General features: G+C 37.7%; 1 protein-coding gene across 8 annotated transcripts in view; it reads right to left on the bottom strand.

The window, feature by feature from the left end:
• KAT6B (lysine acetyltransferase 6B) overlaps positions 1 to 17026 on the bottom strand; it is a 199588-nt gene that overhangs the window by 46852 nt on the left and 135710 nt on the right. For 4 of the 8 annotated variants that reach the window (XM_045040177.1, XM_019813329.3, XM_045040176.1 and 1 more), the window contains 4 exons: positions 7439 to 7554; positions 7109 to 7190; positions 4524 to 4656; positions 835 to 1766 (listed from right to left, as the gene is read on the bottom strand). In XM_045040177.1, the coding sequence (XP_044896112.1) occupies positions 835 to 1766; positions 4524 to 4656; positions 7109 to 7190; positions 7439 to 7554 (1263 nt within the window). Of the gene's footprint in view, positions 1 to 834; positions 1767 to 4523; positions 4657 to 7108; positions 7191 to 7438; positions 7555 to 9599; positions 9671 to 15105; positions 15305 to 17026 lie in introns of those variants that run through there. The other 4 variants (XM_045040181.1, XM_045040180.1, XM_045040178.1 and 1 more) reach the window with 4 other exon arrangements.

Below are 17026 nucleotides of genomic sequence, written 5' to 3'. Positions count from 1 at the left end.
AATTTTTATCTGAATTACCACTGTCATCTGTTTATAGTTTCAATAAATAAATGAGGGAAAGTAAGAGTAACACAAAGCAAAATCATATTTTTCAACTGAGATCAGAAATTACATCAATGTCTCATTATAGAATTCCCATTACCCCTTTTGAGATTAAAAAAAAAAAAATCAACCACGTTGTCGAAATGACACATTTTTGTTTTTTGTTTTATAAAGGGTAGCAAATGTAACGGGCCAATTTGTTCAAGGAAATCATGAAATCAGTTTTCTCCCTACTGTGACTACACACACAGACACACTCTCACCCAAAAGCACACTTCACAGGATCACAGATCAGGCGTTGTTGAGAAGGAAGCAGGATGAACTTTGTCATGAGAAAGCAATGGAGCAGAGGGAGCTGAAATGAGCAGCTGACCCCACCCCCCCCCCCCGCCCCCTGCCGTGGGAAGCGCTGACAGCGTGTGCAGGCAGCGCTGGGGCTGAGGAGGCGGGCATAGCAAAGTGCATGGCAGAAGCATGACAGTGGCTACTCATGCGGGACTACAAAGCCATAAGCAACACTATGAAGGCATCTGGGGGTCCTAGTGTCACTACAGATGGAAATAAATAATAAAAGGTGGGAGAGTATTAGTTGGAAAAAAACCAAGATTTTGGAGGTTTAGTCAGCATTAGAAAAAGGTCAAAGTTTCACTGCTTCTGTATGAAAGTGAAGTGAGAACAAGAGAAATAGCTAAGACCTATGTGACAAATAGGAATTGATTGATTTATTGTTTTCGGGGTTGGGGAGAAAGGGACGGGACGCAGGTTTGGTTGGAGCTTTGACCTTTTGCTTACCATCATCCTGATCAGGTTTAATCCTTCCGTCTGTCAAGCTCCCCTTCCCTGGTGAGGGGGTCCCCATCTGAGGGGTCACTTTATATTTTAATCTGCCTAGCATCCTGTGCTTTTTAAGGAAAGTTGTTCGCTTGAAGTGAGCAATTGCTTTAAAAATACGTCCTCTAGCCATCCCCCAGCTAGAGGAGGAGGAGTGAGCAAGAAACCTACTTCTAATATCTCGTTTTCCAAAGAAATGGGCTTTAGATTTTGCCGTGGAAGATAATTCAGATTTACGACGCATACGTTTGGGTGGTGCATAACTTGGGTGTCCCTTTTTTCGAGACTGTCCCTGAGTGGTATAGATATGAGAAAGTCCATCAAAGAGTGCCTTCAGCTGGCTGTTATTAGTAAGACTGCTAAAGGAGGGCACACTGGACTGGCTGGAAGAACTCTGGGGAGAGGTAGAAGAGGCGGAAGTGCTGGACTTTTGTGAACTGGGGCTCTGACCGGAGATGGGGGTTGGGGGTGGAAGTGAAGAAGGTGGAGGTTTTAGCTTTTGTGTGGTACCTGTAGCCAACACATGAGAAGTGCATGACTGTTTCTGAGAGACCTTTTTCCTTGGACGGTAGTGCTTTGAAAAGTCTATTATTTCACCTCGTGATCTGCGACCATCAGGTGATGGTGTAAAAAACTTAGTAAGGCCATCAATGAGCCCTTTGGTTTTCTTGTTAACTTTAAGTGTAGAGGCAGAAATGTAGGTGGAGGTGGTGGTGATTTTGGTGGTGGCACCAGGCCGAGTGAGGTCTGTAACAGCCAATCTGCTGCTTGAGTCCTTCCCAGATGCAGCATGACCAGATGAAGGTGTGGTACAGACTTTAGTCTTTTGACCCCTACCAGGTGACCCCCTTCCTGTGAATGCATTCATGGATCCTTCATCACTGGTTACAGACCTAGGCAAAAATTTAGAGAATAGTATCAGCATTTAATAATAGAATTATAAAGGTATCGAAAACAAATTTATAGCAACTAGATGCATTCAATGTGCTTAAACTTAAGAAGCTGGACTGCAACCCTAAGAACTATTTTTGTGTGTGTGCCTCCACCGAGATGTTTGTAGAAACAAGTAGCAGCCGCCACATTTGCATGTCATGATTCTCCCAGGACCCATCGAAGAGGCACTGGAAGAAGCCATGTGGACCCAAGGGCAATAGGAGTAAGAAAAGTTTTGAAGAAACTAAAATAACACGAATGCCTTCATTATACTTAAATAAAAAAAGTTACCCCTTGTGTAGTCACAAATAATTATGGTTTCCTACGTCTTTTAATAAGTCGTATTATCTAGAAGTGAAAGAATAAGCTTATCTAATCTCTAGTTAGAAGCAATTTTAACTCAATTGGAAAATTTATATACAAATAGGATTTGGGTAGGTCTATAAATTAGTAACTTTTTTTTTTTTTTTTTTTTTAAGAAAATGTTAAAGAAAGCTTCTTCCTCTGGGCAGTTTATGCTTAGGATGATAACATAACCAATAATACTCTCTAAGTAGAGGAGACGATTAATTACAGCATAAAATATTGCTGAGAAAAGGACAACAATAGCAAAAACTGAAGAAATGATTAAAGAAAAGCTACAGCGGGTCAGACATGGCATGGAAAGTCTGGTGAAGAAGCAGCACATTTACCATGGTCATTATCAGATACTTGGCATCAGAATCTCTGTATGCTATTTCAGTTCATTTGACGCTGGTTCTGCCATACAGCTGTGTGGTCAACATGGACCAGAGGTCACTCCACTACCACAGCTGCTTAGAGGAACAGCAGCTGCCTGCCTTCACCTCAGGCTAGGGCTTGGAAAGCTACCCATTTTGCAGCAGAATTTTATACAATAGAAACATTTGCATGTGAATTATGGTAGTGCTGGGGCCCAAGAATGCACTTTCAAAATTATCAATTTAGCTGAAGGCTCATAATGAAGAAATGGAAGCCTGAAAATGATATGATATCAAATTATAAAAATATCTTAATTACAAACAGAAGAGCACATTTTAGTGGTCATCTTGCACATTAATGATGAATTTCAGCAGTCGGCTCAAGTGGATTCTGGTGCAGAACGACAGGGTGAGCCACCGGGCTCATCTGAGGCAGCTCTGCGGCCAGGAGCTTTGCCCGACACCACTGATAGAGCCAAATCGGGTTAACGCTGGAGATCTCACTGGAGATCTTGTGTCACAGGAAGGGTTACCAATAAACAGTCATCCAAGCTAAAATGTTTCACATTACAATACCGCATTTGGACTGTATCTGGAATCGATTGCCCAGAAAGGATAATATGCTTATAAAGCATGTAAAAAGGAAAACTCCCTAGACTGTCTTAAAAATTCCTAAGCTCAAAGGACAATTTTGGACAAACAAAAAGTTAGGACTGGTGCCAGATGCAATTTTCAGCTGTGTCCTTTGTTTAGAAAGTTTATATCCTAATTTGGTTTTTTTAATTGGGCCCTAAGGATACAGTCCCATTTTGAGAACAATGCTTACACAGGATGAATGCAAAAACATATAAATTCTACTTCAAATGATGCTAATATGAAAGATTTTATTCATAAATGTTTCATGTGTGCCTCTAGAAATTAACAAAAATTCCATTTAAATATGTCCACCAGTTAAAAGGGCTTTCACAGAAAACTCTATTCATTGTTCTATTTCTCCTCTGGGAGAGAGGTGCAGGAGAATATTGTTTTTCTGAGAGCAGGTAAGGTAGTGAATTGCTTCAGATCAAATTAGGGGGAAGAGTAACAAGTAAGATAACTGGTGTTTGCTCACAGTGTGTGCAGAGCATCTATTCATTTCTACATCACAATGACCCTTTCACTAAAGCCTAAAGAGACTGGAGAAGTTCTTATTGATAGAACTACTTCAGATATGCAACTCTGTTGATTTCATTTATTAACACCTTATTTGATGTTGAAAGCCAATTCTATATTCGAAGGTTAAAAAAACACATCCACTTCTCCCCTTATCTTTTCTCTACTTCTCTAAGTAACTCCGGTTGAATGTTCCACTGGGCTTTAATGGCAACTATATGGCAACAGGTTAGTAGATTATCATAGTAGATGTGCAGGCCACTACGAACATATTATTTCATCTGTATATCTGAACACATGTGCACATACTGAATGGTTCTAACTCTGTGTGCAAACACGAGGAGAGTCATTTATAGGTTTCTTGGAAACTCCTATTTCATACAAGGGATCTTAAATGTTGTAATACTAAATTAGCACCAGAAAAGAGAAGTCGTGTTTCTAAAATGCTATCTGGAGTGACAAGAGATTCACTATAGATGTGAACAAATCCCTCTCTTGTTTTAAAATCCCCACAAAAATATTTATGTAATTAAGCTCTTCTAATGCTCAGCCAGTAATAAAGTAGGCAGAATGATTCTTTCCAATTCTTACATTCTGCTTCCATCTTGCTGCTTGAAAAATGTCACTTATCATCACAGATACTGCCAACAGAAGATCCCCAAATGCCAATTGTAATTAAAAATGTTATTTTCAAAAAATTTCCACAGCTATGCAAAAGGAGCACTATTCCTTGTCCCTTGAGTTTCTAAAACGATGCTAAAAAGATAATAGAATCTAAGGGGGTTACAATCGCCTGTATTTTAAAGCATAAGATAAAAGATTTCTTTTGATAAGATCTCAACCTACAACAATCGTTGCTTTAATTTATTTTTCGGTCGTCCAATGGGTTTTGCATATCGTCGTTTTATTTGTGCAGCTTTCTCATGAAGTAGTTTTCTTCCCTTTTTCTTTGGTCTGCAGACTTGGCAAATCCACATCCCTGAATTAATATATATATGAGAAAAGTATTTTAATGTTTCATTTTAGGAGAGATATTAAATATAAACTGCAGTGGAAATAAGCTGTCCAAGGATATACGCCTGTATGCAGAACTTTACTCTAGAACGTAGATATTCCCTTTTGTCATTCTCCTCAGGAAGCCTTCATTAAAGGTCACTCCCCCCACCCCCGCCCCTGCCCCAGCCAGGGTCAAGATGGTGAGAACAGAGGGCTGTCCCTATCTCAGAACCCTTCTATGAGGCTTTCTGCAACATGTCACCAAACCTCCCTCCACCACATAAACACACATGAAAACCCGATCCTGCCGGATATTAGATATCTTTTGATTAGAGGGAGATGTTTTTAAGTTAATTGGTTTTTAGAATCTCTGGGAAAAAGGAATTTATTTTATTTCTTTCTGGAAATCTTCCACGCTAAAAAAAAAAAAAAAAAAAAAAAATCAGTATAAAATATAACTTTTAATTACAACAAAATTTTTAAGGACTCTGAAGCTACAAGAATTAAAACTATACATCTGGTATAGAGAAATAGGTCACTGGACAAGAATTTTTATACCAAAACAACTGAAACCTATAGAAGTTTAGCCTATCAAAAAGGTCATATTTCAAGTCAGTGGGGAAAGGATGAAATGACTCAGTGAAGTGGTGACAGAACAAATAACCATCTATATGGAAGGAAAAGAATTATTTCTTATCCTTTATAAAAATAAATTCTAGGCAGATGAATATTATGACAAAATTAAATGTTACCAAGTACCAGGAAAAATATGTGGTTATTTATTTAATTTAAGCATGACTGGAGTTTAAGACTGAAGCCATAAAGAAAAAGATTCATGGACTGGACTATATAAAAATATAAAGAACTTCTACAAATCAGTAAGAAAAGGTTAAAACCCCAACAGAAAAATGATTAATGGGTAAAAACAAGCATTTTACAATGATATACAAATAGCTAATAATCAAACATAAAATATGTTCAATGTCATTACTTAAAAAAAGAATCAGACCTTTTTTCTCTTATATCAAATTGGTACAAATTGTAAATAATACCACTGTATTTTATCGAGAATGAGACACTATGGACTATAAAATGCATCTGATTTTTTATAAAATGTGTCTCACACTCAATGAAATAGAGTAATGGTAAGTGTTGGTTACAATACAGGGAAACAGATATTCTCACACACTGGTGGTCTGTCTGAAAACTGATAGAACCTTTCATGTACACAGCTTTTGATCCAGCAATTCCTCCCCTAGGAATTTATCTTAAGGAAATAATTGTGGTAGAAAAAATTGAAAACATTTGTAATATCCACCATTGGGGGTTAAGTAACTTATGATTTGTTTATACATGGGGTTGCAAAATCAAATATGTTCAGGAGCCACCCAACTGAAGCAAGCTGGAATTCAAGACAAGAGGGAGTAGTGAGATTGGGGCAACATGCATACTCCACCTAAAGGAAGCAAATTAAAAATTTTAAAAATATTGTATCAGCTCACCTGTAATGCCTTTAAAGAAGTCTTCAAAATATATGTATATGTATATGTATATGTATATGTACATGTATATGTATATGTATATGTATATGTATATGTATATGTACCAACAAAGTATAACTGTGGCCCACAGTCTACAGCTTTGCTACCCCAGCTCTATACTATGGAGTTCTATGCACTCATTAAAAACTGTGTTTAGGAGAACATTTAACGATGTGAGGATGTTAGAATCTTACAAAGATGGAAAAAACAAAAGATTACAAAAACATGTATAAAATGTTTTGTTTCTTTTTAAAGGTGTGTAGCGAGCTGAGAGGGAATTCCTAATGGACTGTTCTTTTTATTCTGTTCTGCCACTCTGTATTTACTAAATCTTTCACAATAAAAATGAATAAATTTTGTAATATGGCAGTTATTTTTAATGTTTAATATATTATAAAATGATGAAAGGAGACTGAGACAGAGACAAAAGTCCATATACCATATGGATATATCCATATAAAATAGTTCCGATCCTCATGTTCAAATTATCAACTAATGGCTAAGAAAATGGGGGTAGCTCATTTCGTAGGAATTTGGAGACATCATTACAACCATTATGGAAAATAGGTGATTTCTCACCTCTGAGCATGGTACTGAATAACATGGAGAGTGTTCGAAACTTCTGACCTACCTAATCTAAATTGATCCTAATAAGGGAATGGTTTTGGGAAAGGAATGGTCTCTTTCTTACCCTTGTGCTTGAATTAGAGTCTTTATTACATTACCCATAAACTAAATGCTTTTACACTTCTCTGCTCACAACATGTGCCAAACCCACAAGTATAAGGAGGTGGAAGGGATGAAAAAGTGCTTAAGGAACCTGTATCCCTCTGAGCTGGACAAGGCTAATGAGTATGTAATAAAACACATTTTTACTATGTTTTAAAAGTTCACCTTTTGGCATTCTGGAAAGTGGGGGGTCACAGCACTCCATATGGAATCCTCTATCACAGGAGTCACAAAAAAGCATATTATCCTGTAAGATAACATATTAGAGAGTCGTTGAGACTGAAACCAACTAACTGTAAAAGGCCACAAATTCTCTTATTATCTGCTTAACAGTAATTAAATATAACGAAGGTGTACCATGATCTCTGCTGAAACTTGAAATCACGTGTATTTAAATCTTCAAATAGAAAATAGCAACTGTCTACAAGAATGACAAACCTTAACACTGAGAACTAGCAATTTACCTGGAGATGGACTACTGAAAGCCATACTTACTGCATTTTTGCCTTGGATTCTACATGCACTGCATGTCTTGCACTCGATGCACTGCCACCTTAAGGCCTTTACATTTGTTGTTAATTCAGGACAAAATTTCAAACAGGATGGGTGTCCTACAAGAATAAAAAGCAAATTGCTTTATGGGAATGGTGCTTTAGATTTTTTTAAACTCCCATTCCCTCATTGTTCATAGATAGTGATAATGCCAGTTAAAGACCTAAAGAACTGGAAAATACAAAAAGATCAGAGAATCCAAATGATACTTCCCTCTCTGCCTTTTTTCCCCTGTATGTAACTGAGTGATTATACAAATGATTCCTTAAGAGAAATTTGGAAAATTTATGCCAGGTTCCAATCAAGTCTTGGAGAACCTGAAGATAACATGCTCAAATCATGTTCTCATTCCTGTGCCTTCTGTTAACCTCTTGCCCTGGACCTCCTCATCAGCCACCAATGACCCAAAGTTTGCTGGTGTGCTGGATGGTGAGAGGAGTTACCGAAGTTCAAATAATTCCTGCTCTGTATACTGGAATCATAAAACTTAAAATGACAGCTAAGTAAAATGGGCTGCTTAATAATACAACTATAAATGCCAAAAAATAAAAATAAAAATAAATAAATAAACCAACAGTATACAGAGAATACCCCATTGCTGGGATATGGAAAGAAGATACTATTGCCATCTTGCCCCTGGTCCTTGAACTTAAATTCTGAAAGTAGAAGCACAAATTGTGAATCTGAGAGTTAAGAAGTTGGAAGATCCACGTCAAATGGAATATGCCAAGAAGAACACCCTCAGCAGGTTTCCCCCATTTTTCTGAGTGCTCACCTTTTCCACACAGTTTTGGGCACACTTTATCTAGCAGCACTCACTTCACAGAGCAAAACTCGAGATCCTAAGCAGAAACACCATTCAAGGAAGCCACCCAACCTACACTGAGTAATAGATTCCTCTAAAAGGCTTGGGAGTGTGAGCCTAGTCTCTTTGGAAGGCAGTTCAGTTTAAAATGTGATGGTCTTTTATCACATAAACCTGAGATCCCTAAACTTGATTTTTTTTCTAAATCTGGTCTTAAAATAGTAAGAACATTAGTAAATCCCATGTGAAAGAACTTATAACCAAACTGCAAAAGAAACCTGAGGGTAATAAAAAAAGCAGATTCTGCAATTTCAAAACTGTTTTATAATTTCCTGACTTTGGCAGGCTCATTGTTTAAATATGTTTTTTGGGTTGCTGCCAAAAAGGTCCTCCTCCCTAAAGCTTAACAGGTGCTTCATAAAATTCCACCCACTAGGAGATTTGGCTTTTTGAAGTAAAAACATTCAAAATCAATCATCAATACCGTTAATAAAAGCACACTATTCCTGAGCTTAAAAAAAAAAAAAAAAATTCTAAACATCTGTATTTAAGATGTTGAGCAAATAAAATGTTGTCATAGGATTACAAACTCAGGCTTCAGAGACACCCAGGCAGATGCATTTAACCTATGACACCATTCTTTTAGAAGGGTTCCTCTCATTCAAATGAGTACAGGGGGAGGAAGTTTAAATATATAAAAATGGTATCAATCACCTCTTTCTGCTCAGGAATAGCAAACAAAGACAGCTTGCTTGCCTACTTTAAGAAGTGTACTCTGAAAGGAGAGGGGAGAGATCTACTTTGATCAGGGTTCTCCCCCCCCCCCATATAGTTATGGGGGTAAGAACTCAAGTTTTAAAGAACAGCAATTTAAATTCCACGCTTAAAATGGGTCCCATCAGCTTAAAAGTATACCATTTACTTCTTTTCCCCCCCTTTTTATTACTTCCTGTAAGTCATACATCACCAGCACATATGACCTCAATTTCATGCACTGAATTTTTCTCTACATTTAAATCTGCTTTTGTACCTTAGCTTAATATTCAGTAACTAAGGTAATTCACATCTTATTTTAGTTTACTACTTATTCTCACCGAGATCCTATGGAAAATACTTTTTAATAATTACACATTTTAAAAATTAAAGGATTTCAGCCACTGTCAATCAAGAGCAAGGAATATTCCTCCTCTTACTGCTTTCTCTCACTTTAAGCACTATTATATCTCAAAACTACCATTTAAGCTACCCTGTCAAATTCTAAAATCTTCAGCCTATCTTCCCTTTAGGCAGCAATCTTACCTTTATTTAGCTCAAGAGAATTGGCCATAGATCCCTTCCAGCTCTAAATTTCTATGATTCTGTAAAGGATGCTGAGGGATGAAGAAACATTTCCATTTTATTTTCTCACGGCCACTTTAAATTAACACAAAAGACTGTAACTGAGCTTGAAACACCACTACACAATTATAGTAATTAGATAAAGGACAAAAAATGCTATTGATAATGAAATTCCTTACCTCCTATTTACCCATTCCAAAAACTCAACAATTCCCTCTAAAATGTAAGTTCCCTCTGCTCACACAATTCATAGTGGTTTGTCTTTTTGGAGTTTGTTTTGTGATGTGCAGTCAACCAGATTTGAAAGAATAATGTGTATTTATTCACTCATTCTTTCTTATTATGAATACATATGAAGCATAGTCGCTTACAGCAGTTTTATCTAGCAAAACCAAAGGAATACTGTTTAAAATTAAAAAAATACCAATGAAACCACAAACCAGTAAAAATAATTTTTGGAGGAAGTAAAAACTTTTTCTCTGTGGGAGAAAAAAACTATGGGCTTTGTAGTAGACAGAATAATGCCCCCCAAAGATGTCTATGCTGTAATCCCTACATAACCTATAACTATATTACCTGACACAGTAAACAGGACTTTGCAGATATGACTAAGGGTACAGGTCTGGAGATGAGGAAATTATTCTGGGTTATATGTGTAGACCCAATCTAATAACAAGTACTTAAAAACAGAAGCATCTTTTCCAGACGGGTTAGTAAAATGAGATGATAAAAGGAAGATGTGAAAGACTCCACCCAGTTTTGCTAGCTTTGAAGATGGAAGAAAGGGGAGACCAGAAGCCAAGAAATATGGGTGGCCTTTTGAAGCAGGGAATGTCATTCACCTAACAGCCAACAACAAAATGGGGATCTTGGCACAGCTAACGTACACAATGGTGAAAAACTGAGTTTTGAGTGTGCCTGGCTAGCTCAGTTGGTAGAGTATATGACTCTAGGTCGTGGGGTTGTGAGTTCAAGCCCCATGTTGGACAGAAAGTTTACTTAAAAAAATAATAAAATCTTTAAAACAAAACAAAACAAAACAAAACAAAACAAAACAACAAGAAAACCCTGAGAGCTTTCCCCCCGAAGGTCAGGAAGAAGCCAAGAATGTCCACTCTCACCCCTTTTATTCAACAGTCCTGGAAGTCCTAGCCATAGCAATCAGATAAGAAAAAGGAATAAAAGGCATCCAAATTGGTAAGGAAACAGTAAAACTTTCACTATTTGTAGACGACATGGTATTATATATAGAAGCCTCAAAAGATTCTATGAAAAAACAACTAGTCCTGATAAATGAATTCACTAAGGTCAAAGGATACAAAATCAGTGTGCATAAATCCGTTGCATTTCTTTTTTTGTTAATGTTTATTTACTTATTTTGAGAGAGACAGACAGACAGACAGACAGAGAGAATCCCAAGCTGGCTCCACACGGTCAGTGCAGAGACAGATGTGGGGCTTGAGCCCACAAACCATGAGATCATGACCTGAACGGAAATCAAGAGTCGAACATTTCACCAACTGAGCCACCCAGGTGCCCGCGAAATCTGCTGCATTTCTATCCACTAATAATGAAGCAGAATAAAGAGAAACTGAGAAAACAATCTCATTTACAATTGCATCAAAAATAATAAAATACCTAGGAATAAACTTAACCAAGAAAAGTGAAAGACTTTACACTGTAAACTATAAAACACTGATGAAAGAAATTTAAGATGATGCAGAGAAATGGAAAGACGTTCATGCCCACAGGTTGGATGAACAAATATTGTTAAAATGTCCATACTCCCCAAAGTAATCTACAGATTTAACCTAATCCTAATCCCTAACAAAATACCAGTAGTATTTTTCACAGAACTAGAATAAACAACCCTAAAATTTGTATGGAAACAAAAAAGACTCTGAATAGTGAAAGCAATCTTGAAAAAGAAAAACAAAGCAGGAGGTATGAAAATTTCAGATTTCACATTATACTACAAAGCTGTAGTAATCAAAACAATATGGTACTGGCACAAAAATGGACATAGATCAATGGAACAGAATAAAAAGCCTGAAACAAACTCATGATTATATGGTCAATTAATCTTTGACACAGAAGGCAAGAACACGCAATAGGAAAAAAGATAGTCTCTTCAACAAATGGTGCTGGGAAAACTAGGCAGCTACATGCAAAAGAATGTAGCTGAACCACTTTCTATTACATCATTGACAAAAATAAACTCAAAATGGACTAAGGACCTAAATGTGAGACCTGAAATCATAAAAATCCTAGAATAAAGCACAGACAGTACTTTCTCTGACACTGTCTGTAGCAATATTTTTCTAGATATGTGTCCTGAGGCAAGGAAAATAATTGCAAAATTAAACTAGTGGAACTACATCAAAATAAAAAGATTCTGCATAGTGAAGGAAATAATCAATAAAACTAAAAGGCAACTTACTGAATGGAAAAAGATATTTGCAAATGACATAACCGATTAAGGGTTAGTGTCCAAAATATATAAAGAGCTGATACCACTGAACACTCAACAGATAATCCAATAAAAAATGGGCAGAAGACACCGATAGACAATTCTCTAAAGAAGACATAGAGATGGTCAGCAGACACATGAAAAAATGCTCATCAGCACTTATCAGAGAAATGTAAATCTAAACTATGATGAGTTATCACTTCACACCTGTCAGAATGGCTAAAATGAAAAACACAAGAAACAACAAGTGTTGGCAAAGATGTGGACAAAAAGGAATTCTTGTGCACTGTTGGTGGGAATGCAAACTGGTGCAGCCACTGTGGAAAACATTATGGAGGTTCCCAAAAAAGTTAAAAATAGAATTATCATATGATCCAGTCATCGCAATACTGGGTATTTACCCAAAGAATCAAAAACACTAATTTGAAAGGCTATATGCACCCCAATGTTTATAGCAGCATTATTTACAATAGCCAAATTATGGAGGCAGCCCAAGCGACCATTGATAGATGAATGGATAAAGATGTGGTGTGTGTGTGTGTGTGTGTGTGTGTGTGTGTGTGTGTGTGTATGAGAGAATATTATTTAGCCATAAAAAAGAATTAAATCTTGGCATTTGCAATGACATGAATGAATCTAGAGATTATAATGTTAAGTGAAATAAGTCAGTCGGAGAAAGACAAATACTATATGATTTCATTCATATGTGGAATTTAAGAAACAAAACAAAGGCGGAAAAAACAAACCAAGAATCAGACTCTTAACTATCTAGAGAACAAACAGAAGGTTATCAGAAGGGAGGTGAGTGGGGGGATGGGTGAAGGGGATTAAGAGTACACTTACCTTGATAGAGCACTGAGTAATATTTAAAGTTGTTGAATCACTATATTGTACACCTGAAACTAATATAACACTGTACATTAACTAAACTGGAATTAAAATAATATATTATATATATGCATACACACACATATACACACATATAGACAAGTATTTGTTGAAAGAAAGAAAGAAAGGGAAAGAAAAGAAAAGAAAAGAAAAGAAAAGAAAAGAAAAGAAAAGAAAAGAAAAGAAAAGAAAAGAAAAGAAAGGGAGGGAGGGAGAGAGAGAGGAAGGAAGGAAGGAAAGAAGGAAGGAAGGAAGGAAAGAAGAAAGAACAGACAGACAGACGGGGCGCCTGGGTGGCTCAGTTGGTTGAGCATCCGACTTCAGCTTCAGGTCATGATCTCACGGTTCAGGGGTTTGAGCCCCGCATCGGGCTCTGTGCTGACAGCTCAGAGCCTGGAGCCTGCTTCTAATTGTGTGTCTTCCTCTTTCTCTGTCCCTCTCCCCCTCACACTCTGTCTCTTTCTCTCAAAAATAAATAAACGTTAAAAAAAATTTAAAAAGAAAGAAAGAAAGGAAGGAAGAAAAAGAAAATGGGGGTCTTGGTCCTAGAAACAAACCCAAGGAAATGAATTCCAACAACTTTGTGGTAATTTGTTACAGCACCAATGGAAAACTAATAAACACTCTGACACTGGGACCCTCGGACTGGCTATCTGATCAACCATCTGTCCATCTGAGACAGGGTAAGGACAAGACAGGCATAGTCTAGCAGGAAAGAGACACATTAAATAAGAATTAGAACTAATATGTGACAATGGGCAGCTCAGAGATATGGGCGAATCTAGCAGGTTAGAAGAACACCTTCCTACCGAAGAGACCCATAGGATGAATGGGATTAGATGGGACCAGTTGAGGGGCAAGGTGGGAGAAGCTAGAATGTGCTGAGGGACAGGGGAACACGGCACACTCACAAAAGAAAGGTTCAACAGAACTAGTGTGCACAATATACGGGGTGGGGGTAGTGATGCAAAATAGGTCGAACAGGAGCCCGATCTGAAGAGGATTTGGGGACTATATTAAAGAATTTGGATTTTTCCTAAGGGTAATTGGTAGCCACTAAATCTGTGAATAGATTTAAAGTTTAAAACTTTCACTTAGCCTTGCAGCATGGAAAACAGATGAGGAGGGGAAAGAGAGTCAAGATTATATTTAGGTTATTATAATAGCAGATCTGAGCGGGTTTGGTGGGAGTGTGTGGATTTACTGAGGATGTGTAATATAGATTAGGACACAGAATCCATGTATTTTCAGCGATTCCTTGGTGTGAGAATAGAACACAGGATGGCTTGTGGAACTGACTGAATAGCCATTCGCTGAAATGGGAAATCCCTGAGGAGAAGAAAGAAGTCAGTTTGCTGAGATTTCTGTTGTTATCGTAGTGTTTATTGTTTTGGGGTGGCAGGGGCACTGCAAGGTTGATAGCCTGTTTGGGATACTTAACTCTGCAAAGCCTACAGGGCATCCAAGTGGAGAAATTCTGAAGGCATTTATATCTAAGTATCTGAAGCTATGAAGCAAAGAAGCACAGGGCTAAGGACAGAAGCCTGAAGAAACATTTAGGGGATGGATAGAGACAAAGAAGCTAACAAAAAATATATACAAGGAAGTGGTGACAGAAACCACAGAGAATATGAGATCACAGAAGCCAAAAGAAAAGAACACTTAAGGAAAAAGATTCTCAACAGGCCACACCTGGCTGAGGACTACCTGGTGTGAACTGAGAGATGTGCACTAGAATCTGATACAGATTGAAACGTGACCTTCAGATTTTGCTACATGGAAGTCACTGTTAATCCTAACAAGCACAATTTCAGTGAAATAAAAGGCCATGAGCAAAGTTTCTGCACTTGGATAATCAATCCAGCTGCGGGCTTGGAGAAGGTGGGGTTCATCAGTCCTTCCTCCTCCAATCTATGTATTCCTCTTTGGAGTCCATCTTTAGGTTTCTCTGTAGTCAAGGGTCTCCTTCCCAACCTAATCATTCAATCAGGATCGACTTGGTGTGAAACTGGATAACTAACCAACCAATCCCTGGGAATTTTCTCACAGTGACCCAAAGAAACGAGTGATCTTTCTTTATATACCTACTTATCTGCATACTGCACCTACCAGTTCAGTCTGGGAGAAGAAGTCAGGCAAGTTTTGTTCAGGGTTAACACACAATTAAAGAAACCCAGCAGAGACTTCAGGTCTGAGGGCAGAATGACATCTGATGCCACAGCTTGTGCTCCCTTTACTGTACAAAGGTGTGGTTCTTGCCTTCCCAGCTGCATCACAGCGGCCTCTGTCTCCAGTTTCCATGAGCTTCCACTTAGAATAAAGCTGTAATTTGGAACTGTACACTTATCTTAGATTTGCTAATTTGAAAACACACATGCACACAACTCATCTGTAAGTAAGATTTAACCACCCAGCAATCTGAGCAGCAGACACAAAATTTCATTTGGTATAATATCTAATACTTATGTGAAGCTAATTAAAGATAATTTGGTCTTAATGAGGCAAAGAGAATATAACAGTGTTAATTTCAAAGTAGGCTGATCCATGAAAGTCAAGTAAAATCACTTCCTAGTCCCAACATTTCCAAAGACCTGAAGACTATCTGATGATTCTCTCATTCGTATTAGTGGTTAGAATGATCCTTCATGCTTGTGTAATGTTTTATAGTTACCGATAATCTTCATAGCATTATCTCACTGGATGCTCACAACAGCGCTATGGGTGCAGGGTTGCAGACATCACCCTCCACATTTTACAGATATGAAAACTGCACTTACACAGCCAGCAAGCAGAAAACTGGAAAACCACATTTGGGGCTCCGTGCACTCGGCACCTCACCTCTTATTTTTACTGTCTGTAAACCTGAATTATTTTCTCAAAGGAACTTTCAGCAGGAAAAACATAGTTAAATAAAGTACTGCCCATTTGCAGCACTAAGCCACTTTAAAAATAGAGACATTTCTAATTGGCTTACTTTATGATGTAAGGAGAAGGAAACATTTATTACTCTCATCTATGAAATCTAAGCAGAGCTTAAGTGTGACATCATACAAATGGTACTTCAGACAGAGGCAACTACAAACCAAAAGGCACATATGGGAAACACATTTAAGAATGATCCTCCTTATAGGCTGCCATCTATATTTCCTTTTTCTGGTTTTATACTGCTTTGGGTATTTTTTTCACATGAACATTTTACATTAGGGAGTCCTTTGATCATTACAAACAGTTTCAATTCAATCCTAGAACCAGTGGACTCTTCTGAGTGTGAGATAGTGGCCATTTCCATAAGGCCAACTAGGGGTACCAACCTCTCTGTAATTCCCATTGGAGAAACTGGACTGGACTGTGACAATGGGGTTTCTACCATTATTAGAGGGTACTGTTGAGCCATGCCAGCCTATGTTATTGTTTTTTCCTCTATAATTATCAAGTGTCACAACAGAACATTATAACTACAAGAATCCCCCCAAGCTCTCCAAAGATGACCCATATTTTATTTTGATTCTTCTATTTAAAGAGTAGCAAATAACAAAGTCTACTCCTCTGATGTACCAGATGAAGTAAATGTCTACAATGCATCGCCCTGAGCTAGGAACAGTAGTGTTGTTGTTGTTGTTGTTGTTGTTGTTGTTGTTGTTTTGACTAAAGTAGCTAAATCCAGACTGGCAAAGCACATTGAAGGGAATATTAGGTGAACCTCAACACTGAGCCAGTCCCCATGGTGGAGTCCAGAGCAGCTCTTGGAGATCCTCTATCCTAAACAAAGGGACACGATGCCCCCAAGGGCTTGAATTTCTGCCATGACCCATACCTTGACTCCAAAGCCTCTGGCTTTTTCTACCTGAAAGGAGGAGGAAAGGCCGGCTCACAAAATGACCCTAGTTATATAAGCCTTCCAGACAGTATCCTTAGTCCATTCTCCATTTGTTAAAAGAGAAAACAAAAGTGTTTTTGAAGAGAAAACCTAACATTACACCTACATACCCTGGTAAAATAAGAAACTTTAGGGGGAAAAATTTCGGTGGCC

The sequence above is a fragment of the Felis catus genome, chromosome D2, assembly GCF_018350175.1.
Source record: "Felis catus isolate Fca126 chromosome D2, F.catus_Fca126_mat1.0, whole genome shotgun sequence".
NCBI lineage: Eukaryota > Metazoa > Chordata > Mammalia > Carnivora > Felidae > Felis > Felis catus.
Note: the sequence above shows the minus strand (reverse complement) of the source record. Positions and strands in the feature narration are given on the sequence as shown.